At 46.9% G+C, this 17,396-nt stretch overlaps 1 protein-coding gene and 1 non-coding gene across 3 annotated transcripts; both read right to left on the bottom strand.

Moving 5' to 3' along the window:
* Nucleotides 1-6,728: 6,728 nt before the first annotated feature.
* Nucleotides 6,729-6,801, bottom strand: TRNAR-CCU. The gene has a single exon. It is a non-coding gene; the product is annotated as a tRNA-Arg (tRNA).
* Nucleotides 6,802-10,424: 3,623 nt separating this feature from the next.
* Nucleotides 10,425-17,396, bottom strand: LOC123451825 (sister chromatid cohesion 1 protein 1-like). 2 transcript variants are annotated; one of them, XM_045128377.1, is made up of 20 exons: nt 17,311-17,396; nt 17,035-17,103; nt 16,859-16,917; nt 16,690-16,734; nt 16,576-16,595; nt 16,401-16,477; nt 14,567-14,663; nt 14,358-14,439; nt 14,190-14,268; nt 13,883-14,043; nt 13,168-13,223; nt 12,915-13,067; nt 12,644-12,812; nt 12,506-12,561; nt 12,289-12,433; nt 12,122-12,218; nt 11,703-11,833; nt 11,522-11,606; nt 11,302-11,414; nt 10,425-10,899 (listed from the first exon to the last, which is right to left on the bottom strand). In XM_045128377.1, exons 1-20 carry the CDS (start codon nt 17,361-17,363, stop codon nt 10,817-10,819), a joined length of 1,830 nt encoding a protein of 609 aa, XP_044984312.1. In that variant the 5' UTR covers nt 17,364-17,396; the 3' UTR covers nt 10,425-10,816. The 2 variants fall into 2 exon arrangements, with proteins under 2 accessions (XP_044984312.1, XP_044984305.1); XM_045128370.1 differs by having other exon boundaries at nt 13,168-13,205; nt 17,311-17,381.

Here is a 17,396-nt window from a genome sequence, read left to right as displayed (position 1 = left end):
ATTTTGAAAGTACTAAGTAGAATATATGCACCACTGCGTAACAACAAAGAAAGTAGTTTTTGCCGAACCTGGAAAAACACGGAGGAAATTTCTCAAAGAAGCAGGTGCGTGATGTTTGATGAGAGGAAACTAGAGGCATGCAAATTCCAACAGAAATGCAGGCATTTTCCACATGAAGTTTGATCTCACTTTGGAAAATATAGCACCCAAAGTGGCCTACCCTGTCTACCCCAAGAATAAAAAGATGATCTCAAATCAAACAAAATAAAGCGAGGCCTACCAAAAAGAAAACGATTTCTGCACACCAGAATCCTCCCTCTTGTTGGAATTAAATCACCCACTCGAGAGCTCAAGATGTCTCCGCTCCACCATTTCTGTTTTAGCGTCTCCGCTGTTTTGGAGTTTCCATCGGATAACGTAATCTAACGACGAACACGTAGCCGGAGGCGCGTGAGCAAGGGCTAGCTGCTGGCCGAGGATCGGGAGGTGGCTTGCTTGGTGCGCGGCGCCCGACAGGAGCCATTGGCATTGGCTTGGCTCGATCCGGCCGGCGTGGAGATCCGCGTCTCGGGAGCGAAGGGGTACGTGGGGTGGGGGGCAGAGAACGTTTCCGTGCGATTTCGAGATGCGAGGCTCGGAAACTTGTCGCACTGGGCAGACGCGCGCGGGACCTGGCTTGGAATTCAACCACGTTTCCATGGGCCAATTTTGTAACCACCCCAAACAGCGGAATCGGTCCTTAAATTCCAGATTTCCAATTCCGAACCAGTTTTTCCTATATCCAAACAGGATATGTAAACGAATTTAGAATGTACTAGTAGGTAGGATATATGCACCACTGCGTAACAAAAAGTAGTCTTGTTCAAACCAGGGAGAACACAGAGGAACTTTCTCCTCAGAAAAGTAGTAGGTACGTGTGTCATGTTTGATCGGAGAAAACTAGAGAGGCATGCAAATCCCAGTACAAACGCAGGCGTTTTTTCCCATGAAGTTTGATCTCACTTTGGAAAATACCAGCATGCAAAGAATAAAAAGATGATCCCAAATCCAACAAATAAAGCGAGGTCTGCAGAATAGAATCCTCCTTCTTCTTGGAATTAAATTAAATCGTATATATATATATATAAACACCCACTCGAGAGCTGGAGATGCGCCGGTCCAACATTTTAGCGGCTGCAATGTTTGAACCTAGCAGCCTGGCTTCCATCGGATAACATAACCTAACGACGAAAGCAGGAGCAGGAGCAGGAGTAGGAGGGCTAGCTTGCTGGCCGGAGATCACGAGGTGGCTTGCTTGGTGCGCGGCGCCCGAGAGGTGCCATTGCCATTGGCTTGGCTCGACCCGGCCGGCATGGAGATTCGCGCGCGCGCGGCCGGGGCCGGGGCCGGGGCCGCCGATGCCGACCTCGATCAGTTCAAAACTGCTCTTCCGTTTGGGACGGATCCATTTGGCCGAACGTCGCTGTACCCACTCCCTCCCAGCTACAGCTAGCTACGGACGCCCACACTCCGCATGTGTGGTCTCGGTCTCGGTCTCAGTCTCAACTCCGGCCCAGCTTTAGTACTACTCCGTAGTAGCTTGCTGCCCAGGAGAAAACGACCGGGGCCATGGACGGACGCGCCCGCCGTTCCTCGAGCCAAGCACTCCGGTCACCATCGCTCCCTCATACTCCCTCATAGTATAGTAGTAGGTTTGATTGATTAGTTTGTCGATCGACCGTGTTGTTTCGGGCGCCATGGACGTGCCATGGCCACCTGCCAGCTCTCCTCCTTTCTCGACAAGATACATATATAGTTTGGCACGAGCCGGTACGCACACTGGCGCGTCGTCGCGACGGGCGTGCATGGGCAGGGCAGGGCAGGCCCCGGTCGGAGGGTGGAGCGGCACTGCGGCAGCGTCCGTCAACACGCACGTATGTATGCCAGTGGCATCATGGCATGGCATGGCATGGCATGGCGTCCGCTGTGCCAGCACTGTGATCCCCATGTCGCTGCCATGCCGCTCGTGCCGTGCACGCACTGAAGCTCGCCTGCGACGACGCTCCTTTGTTTTTGTCCCTGGCCCTGGCTCCCGTTGCGGGTCGGGTGGCTGCACGAGGAACCGTCGTGTGGCGCCACGGACGGGGCGCCGGTCGACATGTCGGTCTCCGGGCTCTGCCCGCACGTGGCCTCGCGGCAACCCATCCGCCATGGACGGGAGACGTCCACGGGTTCCCAGGCGCCCAGCCCCGGCCAGATTCCCCCAACAAGGCCTGTGCGTATCGCCCGCTCGCTGCCCCCCTGCTCCTGTTCCTGCTCCTATGGCGCCGCGCGCCCGTGCGCGCGTGTCGCCGCTCGCCTGGCATGCCCCCGGCCCCCCCACCCCACCTCGCCTCGTGAGATAATCTACTCATCAAATCCACGATCCGATAAGAGCTAGCAGCAGCATGCATGTGCCGCCGTGCGCCATGGCCGCTCGTCCGTCGCTTCCATGGACCTTTCTCGTGCCCTTCCTTTCTCGTGCCCTTTTGCATGCACCAGTGCCAGTGCGCGCGGCTGCCCGTAGATAGGCTGGTTGGTCCGCTCCACCGGCGCGCCGGGAGGAGATCGACGACGGGACGCGACGGGGCGAGCTAGCTAGGGGACGTACGTGAGACGGCGGAGCGGCGCCCACGTGTGCCTCCTTTACCTGGTGCCGTCGAGCGCTCCGACGAGACGCGTCGAGACCCGACGCCGCACCGGCCGGCCGGACGATTCCCCACCACAGCTAGCCGCTACAGTCTAGTCTAGCCCCCCAACGTGTACACACGATCAGACCCCCTAGCTAGCCAATCCAAGCCAGTGGTAGGCAGCAAATGAAGCATCTCTCCATCGGCCTAGCTAGGGTTAGCTACGTACGTACGTGCAGGACGGCCACCAAACCAGACCGGCGTAAGGTGGCCACATGCACCCAACAAAACATTCATTCACCTGACCGATCGCGAGAGCACCAGCCATGCCATCCACAAGGAACAAATCGAGTGAGTAATCCTTGGGCTAGTACGTGCACGGCTGGCACTAAACTAATCTGGCGTACAAAATTAACTAGCCCCATCCACACGTCGCCCTCGACCGGTGACATGAACGCACCCAACAAACACTCGAGGGACGCTCACCCGATGGACCGCGCGCACATGCACGCTCATTAGCTAGATGCCTAGAGCACAGACGTGTAGCACGCTCGTTAACAAGGAGCAAACGGAGCAATCCTTTGGCCTAGCCGAGCTACGTGCACGACTGACACTAAACTAAACTGGAGTAAGGTCGCGTCGACCCATCACCGCGTCGAAAAGAGGCGCAGCCCACGAACACAACGATCACATGATTCGCTGCTGATCGGTCGAGCGATCATTGCCGTCGCACGACTTCGCAGGTGCTGCCTCGATCACTCAACAACGAAAGGCACACCTTTGGCCTAGCCTTAGAGCATCTCTACACGATCCCTCGAAATTGGTTAGAGAAGTGAAAATCTCGTTTTGAGCGGTTAAAACAGGCCTAGCCGATCCCTTATCGCCTTTACAAGAGGTGAAAAAAAAAACTCACAGCCGCGGTCACTCCTTATAATCACTCCTCCGCGGGGAGGGAAACTTTTAGAACCTGGATGTATATACATCATATATGTAAAAATAGAATAGCAATTCAATTAAAAGTAAAAAAATGATTTTTTTTTAAATAAACTTGACCTTTCGTTGTACTTGTAAGATAATTTTCACAAAAAAATATTATACTTTGTCTTGAAAAACAAATTTTCGGTTCAAAAAATGTGAATAGTGATCTATAATAGCAAATAAATTTTGCCTTTCTTTGCCTACAAGTCAATGTTTACTTTTTTCATGAATATTTATATACGAATACAAAACAAAGTCAAGTTTAATTTAAAAATACTTCAAAACTATTTTGACTTTAAATTAATTATTAAAAAAATTATACAGGGTGCACATACAACTAGGAACAAAGTGTATTTCCCCCCCTCTGCGGCCACTTTTGTGGATATTCTTGGCTCTCTCCTCGCGCTGGCCCTCTCCCCCATTCCTTCGCCAACGGCAATCCCCATTGCCAGTGGCGGAGACACGCCCCAAGTCTCCAGGGCCCAAGCCCGGAGCGTGATGCCCAAATCATTTGTATACTGTAGTAATTAATGTACATACCTACATTCCTGCTACAGTGTGCGTATGCGGCCTGGGGCTGGCTCCGCCGCGTTCCTTGCCTTCGGCGACCACATTGCATGCCGTGTAGACCTTCGACCGCTAAACCCCGCGGCACTCCTCTGGTCGTCCCCGACCATGAGCAAAGCTGCAGCATTTGCCGAGAACACCTAAAGAGAGGAGAAAGGGTGGTTGGCGGTCACCATCGTCAATGTCGATGAATCCTTGTGTTCGGGACAATGTCATCGCGCCACTATGACAAGGATGAGGCGAAGAACCAATTCAAACGACGTAGCGCCCAGGCCATGGGCTGTAGAGAACAAATTTCAGCTACTTCTTTTGTCTACTAATTAATTTGGCGCACGGTTACATGGTGCACGGTTAGACTCTGTCGAATCACTTTTGCGGATCGGAGCATCTATCATGCGTACTAGATTTAAGTTTAGGGTTTCATGGATCTAGGAACCGTTGTTTCAGATCGGTGACGCAAATATATAACGAGTTAAGATATTGAGGATCGTCGACTGATGGGGTAAACTATAAGGGATCTGCTATGGTAGAGACGCTGTCAACAACGTGCACGACTGCAACCAAAACAAAACTAAACTAAACTGGAGTAAAACACGCGCTGGCACATGCATGCACGTATATATGCACGCATCGTTATTAGTTGATGACCTCTCTTTCATGTGTCCTCGAGCGATTCCACGGGAGCCATGGCTCCATCGATCACGAGTTGATCGATGCATGATCTCTCTTTCGATCGATCCACCGATTCCTTTCCTTCTTTCAGCGGCAGCAACAGAAAGCGCACGGACCCGGTCGAACAAATTTGATTGCGCGAAAAAGGCTAAAGGCAAAGGCTAATGACCTAGCTTGTTGGCTGGACGATCGAAAGCTATGCCTATCCGCCGTAGGAGACTGTTAAATATGCGCCGGGTCGTCTTCGTCTACCGCTCACCCATGTGCATGTGCATGTGCAGGAGCAAGAGGAGGCCCGTTGCCGGTCTGCTGCTGCCGCCGGCCGGCCGGGGTGGCGCCCTCCATAATGCGAGTTTATTAATGCCATCGGATGCAAATAAAGCCGGGATTAAGTTAGTAGCCCTTGTGGAGCCTCACACGCGCACTAGCTGTGTAGCTAGCAGTAGCAGTAGCAGCAGCGATGGTGGTTTAGTTTAGTGGGTCTACACTACATATGTTAACAAAAAGAGGGGGGATTTGGTTTGGTGGGGGGACATGCACGCATGGTGGCGCCGCTTCGCCGTTCACCGCCCCGGTGAGAACCGGCTTTATATCAGCCTAGCGTCCGTGATGATGGATGGATGGATGGATGGATGGATGGATGGATAAGCGTGATTAAACTAACCATGGCCGTGTTTCGTCGAGGCCACGGCTGGCTGCGTGCGTGGACGGGCTTGACTCGTGTGGTGTACGGCGCATGCAGGACGACGACGACGAAGAAGAAGAAGAACAAGCAGGTCCTACGTACGTGGTGGCTCTGAATGAATGAATTTCAAAAGAAGGTGACGGACGGACGGACGGCAATGATTGACTATTCTGGATTTCTGATGACTGATGGTGGTGCAATTAACGAGGTGACACTATTCTGATCGCGCTGCAATTAACGAGGTGATACGTGTAGACCAGCGTACTAGTACTAGCTTATGTCCTATGTGATGGTGGCACGCTTATTAGGCACAGCTTCTACGTACGGTGCTCCAATTAAAGTTTTGAGATTCTTCTTAGAGTTAGTAGCTAGTTTTCGTGTGGATGACTGAAACACAGCCTTTTTTTTTCTTTTTGCCTAAAAGGTGGTGTGGTAGTGACTAGTGAGTTTGCAAGTTTTGTTTTAAAATTTCTACTTGGAAAACAGCATGTACTTTGTGTGTTGGGGTCACCTACTTATGTCCTATGTGATGGTAGCACACCTCTTAGGATTTAAGGCACGGCATTTCCAGTGCTCCAGTTAAGTTTCAGATTTTTGTTTTGCACGAAAAAAAAAGAGATTCAGATTTTTGTCAAAAAAAAAAATCAGATTCTTATACTTCCTACTCGTTTTCACAATAATGAATAATCCTACACCTACGTGAGGTTCTTACGTAAACTTACTTATCTTTTCCTAAATACTCATCTCCCCTGATTTAAACCTGGGTGGGCCCAGTCTTTACGTAAAACCTCATGTAACATCAGGTGGGTGTAGCATTTCCCTCGTTTTCATGTGCATTGCAGGAATGAATAAAACACAACTTTTTGCCCAAAAAGGTAGCAGTGAGCGTGCTCAACATTTTTACTTGGAGATAAAATTGTTTTGTTTTGCTCCAATTAAGTTCCATTTTTTTCTCCAAATTTTTTTTTCAGAATAATCTTGCTTCTTAGTTCTCAGGTGTGTTGCGGGGATGAGTAAAACACAACTTTTTTTGCACAACACAAAGGTGGCATTGAGCGTGCAAGTTTTGCTCAACGTTTTTTACTTTGGAAAACAAAATGAATTTTGAGTTATGGTCACCCTACTAATTTCGTCTAAAGGAGAAAATAAAAATAACTAAAATCAATTACCATGAAAAACGCGCCAGGTAGGGGTCGAACCTACGGCCTTCTGCTTAGGAAACAGACGCTCTATCCACTGAGCTACAGGCGCTGTGCGACGATAATTTCAAATTAATTTAATCTCTCCTGATCGTCGCAAAAAAAATAAAAAAAATGTAACCTCTCCGTACCATGCGTTTTCCATCCGTGCAAGCTGCAACCCATGGCGGCACAAAGTTACTACCCTACAAAGGAATAAAAAACACACACATAATCTTATTTTAAAACACATAATCCCAGACGAAAGTTTTTTTTTTCTAACTATATATACTCCGTATATTCCAGATGAAAGTTACGGACGAAGAAGAAAATACACAGACGTAATTCCACATCATATTCCAACCCACCACCACCTTTTTTTTTAACCTTTATTAAAGCACAGCAGCCGGATCCGTAACACTCTGCAACTCACATCCAATTATGCACCTGTCTGTCCCTGGCTGCTGCCTCTGCCTGCCAAGAAATTCAACCGAGAAACCGTGTTAAGAAATGGATATGTGCCCCTTGTTCCCGAATAGAATCCGATGCCGTTGCCAAAGAGCCTCACTAATTCTCCCACCACCTTTACTCAACCCCACTTGCCCCCCAACAAAGCTCCTTTCTCTGAATAATGCCCCCGATCTTATCGCCATAATTCGCATCCGAACCCGAAAAAATTCCTTCCGGTTCATGTGATGCTGCCGCCTGGTTGTCGCCTCCATGGAAATCCTTCGCTCCCGTCGAACCAAAAAATTCCTTCCGGTTCATGTGATGCCGCCCTGTCGTCGCCTCCACGGAAATCCGGAGCGAAGGATTCCATGTTCCTGAGATGCCGCCATTGCGTGTCCGAACACCGTCGAGAGCGACTAGGGTGTGACTAAGACCCTTTTTTTCTTCGAGGAATCAGCATGAGCACCATCCTTTTCAGTTGGAAGGCAAATAATTTTGTTCATTATTTTTTTCCTTAATGATAAAATCCGACGTCAAATTTAAAGTATGACAAATCAAACGTTTTTTATGGCAACTTTTAGTTGGGTGTGAGGATTCCATGTTTCTGAGATGTCGCCATTGCTTGTCTGATCACCGTCGACAGTGAGACATACGTCATGTTTTTAATTTAGAGAAACTGAAGGAACAACGCCTTTTGATTAGAAGAACTGAAAACAAACTTTTTTTTTGCAAAAAGTATTTTTTACATAAAACAGAGTTAAGCGGTTAATTGGAAGAAAAAAGCGTTAATCAGACCAGGTCTTAGTGTACGACACGGGAAAAATAATTTCCCAGACATATTGTAATATCCATGTGTTTCTTTTTTTAGGTGCCAACCATAGCCAATTTTCTTCAGAGGCGTTCGTGCATCCTGGTCTCAACACGTCATCGGTATAAAATTGCCTTTTTCACTAGCATTGCAGCTTAGGACTACGATCTACCACTAGTAGTAGTACCATGAGTAGAGGAGATTTAAAGGTGCTTTTCTCTAGAAGGTTAGGAAAGGGGCCAGGAGGGGAGCTACTGATTTGTAAAATACCCTTTGCTTTAGCCCTGGTCATCCATGCCATGCCATGCCATATACCACACCAAACTGATTAGTGATAGTATTTCCTATTCTTACTGCAACTAGTGAGCTAGTGCATCTTTGGAGGAGTTGATCCATCGCCACCCCATCATTGCGGAGATTAGAGGCGATGATGATGGTTTAGGCTCTTTTTAGACATGTTGATTACACATGTTTTTCAGGGCAAGGGGCCCCCTGCTTGCTGGTTTGGCGCCTTGAAGTCAGCACCGGATGACAAAGCGACGGCAACTGCACGAGAAAATGGGCGGCATCATGACTAGCAAGTTGGTTAAAGCCTAAGCTCCATCACCAAAGGAGCATCATTGCTTCAACTCTGCTCACCGTCACTAATGGTGGTTTTCATTTCTTTGTGTTAGTATAATGCAATGTGGGTCGGGATACTAGCTTTGCTAGGGCTAGGGCTTGTTCATGCACATGGTTATGGCTGAAATGTTAGCGGCAATGTCAAACTCATGGGCCTCACCGGCTTCCTTCCGGTTCCGGCAGGCTGAAAAGAGAGACTGACTGATCAGGTCTGAAATGAGACTTGCACTACACTTTGAATTGGAGTTTCTGATTTGCATCTCGTTCCACTTGATTATTGGGCAATCATTGATGCACGGAAAAACAAGCGAGCATGTAGGTCGAATCGTCGTCGGGCGATTGCAAATTTGTTTGAAAAGGCTGTAAGTATCCAGCGGACACAAGAAATGTCAAAAGTTACTTGATTCACCACTGATTACATAAATACATTATTATGGCCTTTGTCAACAATGAGCAGAATATCCTATGAGTTGGGTGGAAGACTAGGGCATAGTAAGTCTACTATGGTGTAAAGATTGACAAAACCGACCTTTACAAGAATCATCACCAGTCAAGATGCTAGCCAATTTGTATGTCATATAGTACATATGAATGCAAATTCGGGTGCTACCCAACAGCGTGTGGCAATGTTGCCAGGAAGAATGCCGAATTCTCGACCGTGGTTCGGCTCCCTTGAGAAGAAAGGGTCGGGGCAAGCGCTTCACCGCAACATCACACGTCTCATGACATTCATGTCTGCTTAAATCCACCACGGGATGCTACCAACTTCATTAGTTGATGGAGCAAGGAGTGATCTTCTCTGATGCAATCCTGACGGACATATTAACTCGACAGATTTCACCCATTAGAGTATGAAAAACTGCCCTGTGTGGGGACTTTGATTGCTCTGGTTGTTGGTAAACGCAGCTCTGCTACCTTGGGGCACCTAAAAGATACTGCATGCTGCAGCCTGCAGGCAATGGCCCATCTTATCAAGAGCGTACATAGATCATCAAAGCCGCGTTAGTGTACCCAAAAACTACTGAATCGGTACATGAGCACAGCAGCAAAAGTATCAAGGCAAAGACGCGTCACTGCATAGGCATTGTAACATTAAGCATGAACTGAAGCAGCAACAAGCGTACCATGCTTTCAGCTTCGGACATCCGAGCGCCTAGTTCTTCAGAAACGCAGAAGAATCACTAGTCCAATAACATATATTCAAATCAAATGACGTAAAGAGGGGCGAAACACACACCGTTTTTTTCCCGATGGGCAAAACCGGATGACAAAGCGATGGCAACCGCAAGAGAAAATGGGCATCGGCATCATGACTACCAAGTTGGAGAAAGCATCTCCAAAGCCTAAGCTCCATCTTCAAAGGAACATCATTGCTTCAACTGAAAAAGCATTGTAATGTAATACGTGTTCAGATCCTACCTTTCTAGGGTAATGGCTAAATGTTAGCAGCAACGTCCAAGTCACGGGCCTAGCCGGCGGGCTGAAAAGAGAGACCACCTGATCAGGTCTGAAATGAGACTTATACTGCACTTTGAATTGAAGCTCCAGATTGCGTTCGGTTCGGTTTGATTATTGAGCAATCATTGATGCACATATTGTCTCAACGGATCTGCATCAAAAAAACAAGCGCTGTAGGTCGAACCATCGTCGGGCAACTGCAAACTGTTTCAAAAAGCAGTAAGTATCCAGTACACTTACAGCTTCAGACATCCAGGCACCTAGTTGAAGAACGTAGAAGAATCACCAGTCCAAGAACATTATTCCAATCAAAAGATGCAAAGACAGGCGAAATTTTTGCGATACGGAAAAGCAGCCACTTCATGTTAAACATACTTAACCAGCCAATCTCCGGTACAATAAATATCACCCCTGATAATGAACTACAAGCAACTAACCAGCAAATCTCCGGTACCATAAACATCCCCCTGATGAACATAGTTTAAGCAGCTAACCTACACCGACACCGCCTGTCAATTCTTTCAGCGTAGCATATCTTACAGAATTGCCCCGTGCTCTGACCAAAACTACCGTGATAACACAGCACCATCGCTCACTTGCTTCCCACCACACAAGCAGAGACATAACTAAGCAGCAACTTCCTACAAGACTTCTTCCTGTGCAGACTTAAAACACTACAGATAGATATATAAACACGAGATGTGCGAGAGGCTCCGGGACTTCCGGGCGTTTCAGATTAACAGGGAGACGATCACATGTTGGCCCCCTTTGAGATATGGATGGGCCCGTATGCTTCATCCTGCGTGACCTTGATGTGATCGCGCGTTGCTAAGACTGCACAGCATAAATAAAACCCTCAGTGAACAACAGTTTACATCCAGTGACATGACCAAACAAAATGGTTAAAAGAGTCGCACTCAGTATTCTAGGGGTTATCCTTCTAGCCAATGCTATCAAGGAAACTCTCTGTTTCTTCCCCAGTTTTCAAGCTATATTATATATGACCTGCTTTTAGCACCGCAGCTAAGTTAACTTGTCAGGATCCTATACAACCCAGCATAATTAGAGAAAGCAAGCATGTCATGCAAAATGTGTAATTATAGTCAGTGTCCATGGAAATTATGAACAATCAATCAACAGCAAAGCAACTATATGAAATCGTGCAGTGAGATCTTTGATTTCTTATTTACTCTAGTGATTGCACGATGTATTCACAATGTAGGAACTATTCCATACCACATGTTTGATAGAATAGGCGGGCAGCCTGTGCTGTATTCATCCCATGAGTTAGATGGCTTAGCGATTCAGACAGCGGGGCATCCGCGCTCTCGAAGTGGAGCTTTAGGTACCTGCGATGAATTTAATTCCAGCGTCACACGATGTACACACTTGCACTCCGCGAGTCAAACATAAGCCACCCAGGAATTATATTCAGCAATGTGCTCAAGATACTTACGAGTGAATTGATTCAGTGATGTGATCGGGAGGACTGGATTGCTTTGAGAACGGGGTTTGAGTGGGTTCTGTTTCTTCCATAAGATCTGAAACAAGATACGTTCCCCAGGAAACAGGATGAAATACTCGTATCCACAAATAACAGTTTAAGGTAAGGACAGAAAGGCAGAAGTGCAACCAACCAGGAGTTGGTCCAAATTCTGAAACCCTTCTCAGCTTGAAGTCCCTCCCCTCTTGCTCCATTGGGAATTCCTCTTCAATTGGATCAAGGTTCCCCAAGCTTCGTCCAGATGAAAGCTGCTTCCTCTTGGCCCTGTTCAATAGTCCTCAGACAGTTAACACTAAGAAACTAAGCAAGACAATGAAAAACCACAGGAAGCTGCCACTTATGATGGTTAGCATCAATGGTCAGGCGTTTTCCTTTATGTCCAACGCAACGCCAGGGAGACAGCTCTAACAGTTTCTAGGCAGAGCATAGAAATAAAAGGAAAACCCAGCACAAACAGAAAACTAACTTAATCACCGAGTTTTTTCTTCTTTCAGAACAACAAGATCACATAGTCAAATATTTGTGCAACTTATAGAGAACAAGGACAGTCACCTTCCATCTCCAAATTGCAATGGTATTTCTGGACCCAATGGCAGAAATCCCCCCCTTCCAGAGCCACCAGAGCTTGAAGCTGACCTGCGACTTAGCCCTACAGCAGAGTTGATGTCATGAAGCAGCTAAAGAACGAGGAACTTAAAAAATAAAGATTTCCAACTTACCAGGACTTCCAGGTGTAACACTATGGGCACCAAGCGGACCATCAAAAACACCTTCAAATCCTCCACTCTTGTTTGCTCTCATCTCTTCAATGAGATCTGTGAAGTCCATTGGTTGAGCTCCCATTTCATTCTGATCTCCTTGAGGCTGCCAGTTGAACCAATTATGAGATAAATGTTGATGAAAATAAATCAATAGAGAAATGTGTTCTGAAACAACCTGAGGCGAAGAGTTTCTCGGCTGCGTTTCTTGTGATGATGATGATGATTTAACTCCTGTATGAAATAGTGTGCAGCTTGGAATTAGCACTTTTGAGAGTTCAAAGGTGGGTGACACAAAGTCCAGTTTTATAGTGACCTGAAGAAGATGAGGGCTTTGGGGGGTTCACTTTGGTGCATTCCTTCCAGAGTTGCCTAAGCTGCTGAGGGTAATATATCTCTTGTGAGTCATCCGAGCAACACATTAGGGTAGACGGGGGCAAGTCCATGAGCTCGCCCATCTTAATTGCCTGAATAGGATTGATTTTCTGCAAATAGTAAACAGCAAAACAGCAATTCGGTAAGTGCAATGCATGAGTTCAGAATTATCAGAGAATAGGTAGTTCCAATCAGTAACACAGTTGACATACACTCCTGACTTGACGCCTTTTAGAGGTGAGACTTGATGGGTCCTTCAACCATGACTGATATATATTTCCTGGGATCATTATCTGGTTATCCATGATAACTTGGGGGCCCTTGCCGCGTGCTTTTCTCTTTGCTCGTTTAGTTGGTTGTTTCTCCTGTATCGCGAAAAGCATTCTCATGTAAACAACATCAAACTCCTTTTCCGTACAAGAGTTTCAACTAAAGCCAGCTATTCATCAGGTAAATGGTACAGACCTTCGTCTTCTGCTCCTCTTGCTCCTTCAATGAATCCCCTGCAGAAGATACTTGCCCTATAGTATATGAGTAGCTGAACTGGGTCCAGTGGTACAACTTCTAATATAACATGCAACCAGTGAACTAGCCAAAGGACAATAAGCTACGCGCAAGATTCATTTCAAATAGAAAGGTTCCACCTCAGTTTATTTGCAAATCCAATACTGTAAGTGTTGTGCTCATGGCCAGTCATAAAATAGAGTGAATGGTGTTATCAACTTACCAAAAGTAGTAAATTCAGCTGCAATCAATACTACACTTACTGATATCCACTTAATATATAATATAGTCCTGCAGCATTCAATTGGCCATTTACAAAAACAATGGGAGATAATGAGTGAAGATAATATGCCTAGAACCAGCGCTTCTTGACCGACTAGTCATAGCACATAATATGCTAAGCACCAGTGCAAATCTTAAGCTCACACAAATAACCATAAACTTGTACTGTTCCAGAAGAAACTCAAAGAATAAGTCAATGCGTTCAAACAAGTTTTGGTGGGAGTTTCCCTGAATCAAAATAGCATGGTAAATGTGTTGCAGACTTGAAGACTCGAAATGAGATGAGAATTGGTGTCCATTAGCGTTAAACCGAGATCATTTCTAATCTTACAATGTGATAAGCCATTTCCCGTTGTAGCATCATCAAATATACTAATCATGTGCTTAGTTTCACCTTGTTGAGGTTCTTCACGGATGGGGGATGGGGCAGCACGCTGTTGCTGTTGCTGAAAAGGGTCTTCCGGCCTTGGTGGAGAGGGAACTAGTGTACTTGGAGCCTCTGGGTGTCCATCGGGAGTAATATTGAAGATGGTGTCATCATCTGCTATGTCAAATCTGGTGACAAGGTAGTATTGCACAATGAATGTTGGTACTCACCGCCAAATTAAAAGAAGACGCAACATTGATGATATGAGAATGGTACACGAAAATAAGAATAACTCTTCTTTTCTTCTAGTTAGGGAAACCTAAGTCTCCCTTACCTCTCAAAACGAGTGAAGATGTCAGTTTCAGCAAAGCCAGACTCAAAATTATCAACCAGGGTAATGTTGACTGCCTCAGCTGAGATACGATCATAAAGAACCAAGAGTTAATAATCAGTAGGCCTTAAGAACCCGCAAAGAGCAATACAAAAGAGCAGAAAGAAATACCTTGATGATGACGATCGGCGCGAGAGATGTCATCATCATCCAGGTTGACATTGACATACTGTTCATCCAAATCCTCCAGGCGCTGCACAAGCATGGATTTCAGTCAAGAGGAGTGCAGGCAATTCAGACAGAAGCTAGGAGACAGGAAATTCCATCCATGCATTTAATCAGAGTTCCAACTACCAGAATACACAGATGACAATGATTACCATTCCCCGGAACCTGGCAGTATCAGTATTTGTGAAAAGCACGGGCCGCTCCAGCTCCATATCCATCATGTTCTCTGGAAGTGTTACTGCTTCATACCTGCAAGAAGCAGCACTTTCAGGTAAAGATGACACACTGCTTTCTTAATCTTAAGACATGTCGTTCTCCATAAAACCCTTTTGCACCCAGTCTATGCAAGAGAGAAGGTGTTCTGGTATGAAAGATCTAACAAAGAGAGCCAAACTCTCAAATATATCTCAATGGCAATGGTACAGTAGCAAGAGGTTAAATATCGCATTTGGAGTGCTAACAAACTTTCAAAGACGAGCGACAAGAGTGCGCGCTCTGAACATGACAGAATGTTAAGATATGTTAACAGTTCTCCAAGGTGATAAAGATACCCTCTGAACATAGCATTATTTCTCAAGTACCATACAGCCCCAGATCTGCTATAATTAGATCATCCAGTCTCAAGAGATTGACTGATATCGAATAAGAAACCAATACCAAAATAATAAGTCAGCACTGAACAGCCCAAAACCAACTGATATATCACTGTCCCAGCCAGCCACCCCATATTATTAAAATTGTTAAGACAACAAATGGACAAACTATGTATTAAAAAAGGCTGAGAAACTACAAAATGCATAAGGTCTTGCATATAATACACACACATATTGGCCGGCAAAAACACCCTGCAACCTGGAGCTGATTAAAATTGACAAACCCAGACATAACATTCGGCAACATACAGAGACATAAATACCCGCATGAACCCTTGCATGAACAGCTATAACACCCAAACGACCCCCCTTAGCCAAAGTTGCAACCCATGAATTTAATCAAGCATTCAGAATATCAAGACAGGAGACACAAAATCATATGAAGATCTATATGAATAGCTGCTGCTCCAGAAACACAAGAACAGAGTCAAGTTACAGCAGGATCACACAGCAAGGACCCACGGCTAGGGTTGTGCGTCCCAGTTACATTTCACAGCATGGACCCGTGGCTAGGGCAGTGCATCCCAGTTACATTGCACACAATCAGTGATATGGCCTCATCAATAAAATTCTAGAAAACATCTGAAAAAGTAGTGCCGTTGCTCATTGCAAAATCAGCACTGCACAATGCAGCACACACCAATAGTGACCAAGCAAGCTGACAGACTGACAGTGTTATTAGGCATCTTAAGAAATTTCATAAACACACAAAGTTAAGTTGTTGATACGGCCACTTTGTCACCTTGCAACAGCCTCCAATCTAAACCATCAGACTAACACCACACGGTATATAAACACAGAAAGAAAGTTACCAAGCAAGCTGACAGAGTGACAGTGTTATTAGGCATCTTAAGAAATTTCATAAACACACAAAGTTAAGTTGTTCATAAGGCCACTTTGGCACCTTGCAACAGCCTCTAATCTAAACCATCAGACTAACACCACACAGTATATAAACACAGAAAAAAAATCCATTTCCACGGAGAAATGGACACCAACTCTCCATCATCACCACACAAACACATTCAGAAACTTGTAGAAACATCTGAAATAATCACATGTCATTGTAAACTGAATACAGTAGAATGCAGAACACACCAATTGGTAGCAAGCAAGCTGGCAGAGACTGACATTGCTATTTCATAGACAGACAAAATTAAGCTGTCCATACATACAGCCACCTGGTACCTCGCAAAAGCTTCCATTACATAAGCTAACACCAGACGGTCTAAACACACAAAGAAAGCCCCATCTCCAGGCTCCACATTATCACCACCCAAGCAAACACATTCAGAAACTTGTGGAAGGGCATGGAGACGGAGAGAGCACTCACTTGGCTTGAGCCTTGCCCTTGGGGAGCAGGGTGTGGTCCACGACCGGCCTGATCTTCCATGCCTCGTTGAGCTCAATCTGCGGAGGAAATCAGCACAGGCGTAAACCCAACCACAAAAATTACCAAACAGGAAGGATGCAGAGGAACCGGGCATAAACTCGAGCTGGAGGTTTACCAGAAGACGGGACACATCATCTGCGAGGCCACAAATTTGGAAACGATGAGAATCTGAAGAAATTTTTTACAACAAGAGAAGAAAGTGCAGCAAGCAGCGAGGGGATGGACTGACCGTAGAGAAGCTTCACCTTCTTCTTGTACACGATCACCACGCCACCTGCTCATCACGGACGCCACCCAGACACACAGGCAAAGGCAACAACCGCGCGTCACATACATACGAGGGAGAGCAAATCCGGCGAGGAAAGCAGCGAAATAATAGTCCCCGAGGGGCGGCTCACCCATGAGGATCCCGGAGAGCCTGAGCGCCATGGGCACCGACGGGTTCAGGATCTCCTCGCTGCAGCGTCGGTCAGACACATGGCAGCACACGCGAATTAGAATCGCACGAGGACGGGCCACCGCTACCGCGAGCTGAAAGCAGAGAGAAATCGGTCGGATCGGGTGGGGAGATCACCAGATCTTGATGATGTCGAGCTTGTCGAGCCGCCTCCGATTTATCTTGGATTTGAACGTGGCGGCGATCCTGCGGAGGGGACAGGACAGAGGAACAGGGGAGCGTCAGAAGGGATCGAGGGCGACGAGGATCCGCATTGGGAGCGGATCGAACGGGGGCGCGTCCCGAGACGCCCCGGACCAAGCAGGAATACGCGGGACAGGCGCAATCGGCGGCCGGCGGCCGCGACCGAGGGGCGGCCGCCGGCGAGGAGGGAGGGGAGGGGAGGGGACGCACCATATCTGGCCGAGCGGCGCCTTCCGCGCGAGGAGCTGGTGCGAGTAGAACATCCCGTCCGCCGCCGCCGCCGCCGCCGCCGCGGT

This window comes from Hordeum vulgare, chromosome 1H (assembly GCF_904849725.1).
Source record: "Hordeum vulgare subsp. vulgare chromosome 1H, MorexV3_pseudomolecules_assembly, whole genome shotgun sequence".
In the NCBI taxonomy this organism is placed as follows: Eukaryota; Viridiplantae; Streptophyta; class Magnoliopsida; order Poales; family Poaceae; genus Hordeum; species Hordeum vulgare.
This window is presented reverse-complemented; position numbering and strand designations above follow the sequence as displayed.

Excerpts from the sequence above, each read along its gene's own strand:
- LOC123451825 (XM_045128377.1), bottom strand. The coding sequence starts at position 17,363 with ATGTTCTACTCGCACCAGCTCCTCGCGCGGAAGGCGCCGCTCGGCCAG. Across the intron at positions 17,104-17,310 it reads GCGCCGCTCGGCCAGATATG|GATCGCCGCCACGTTCAAAT; the intron begins GTGCGTCCCCTC and ends TCCCCTCCGCAG. Across the intron at positions 13,068-13,167 it reads AAGAGGAGCAGAAGACGAAG|GAGAAACAACCAACTAAACG; the intron begins GTCTGTACCATT and ends TTCGCGATACAG.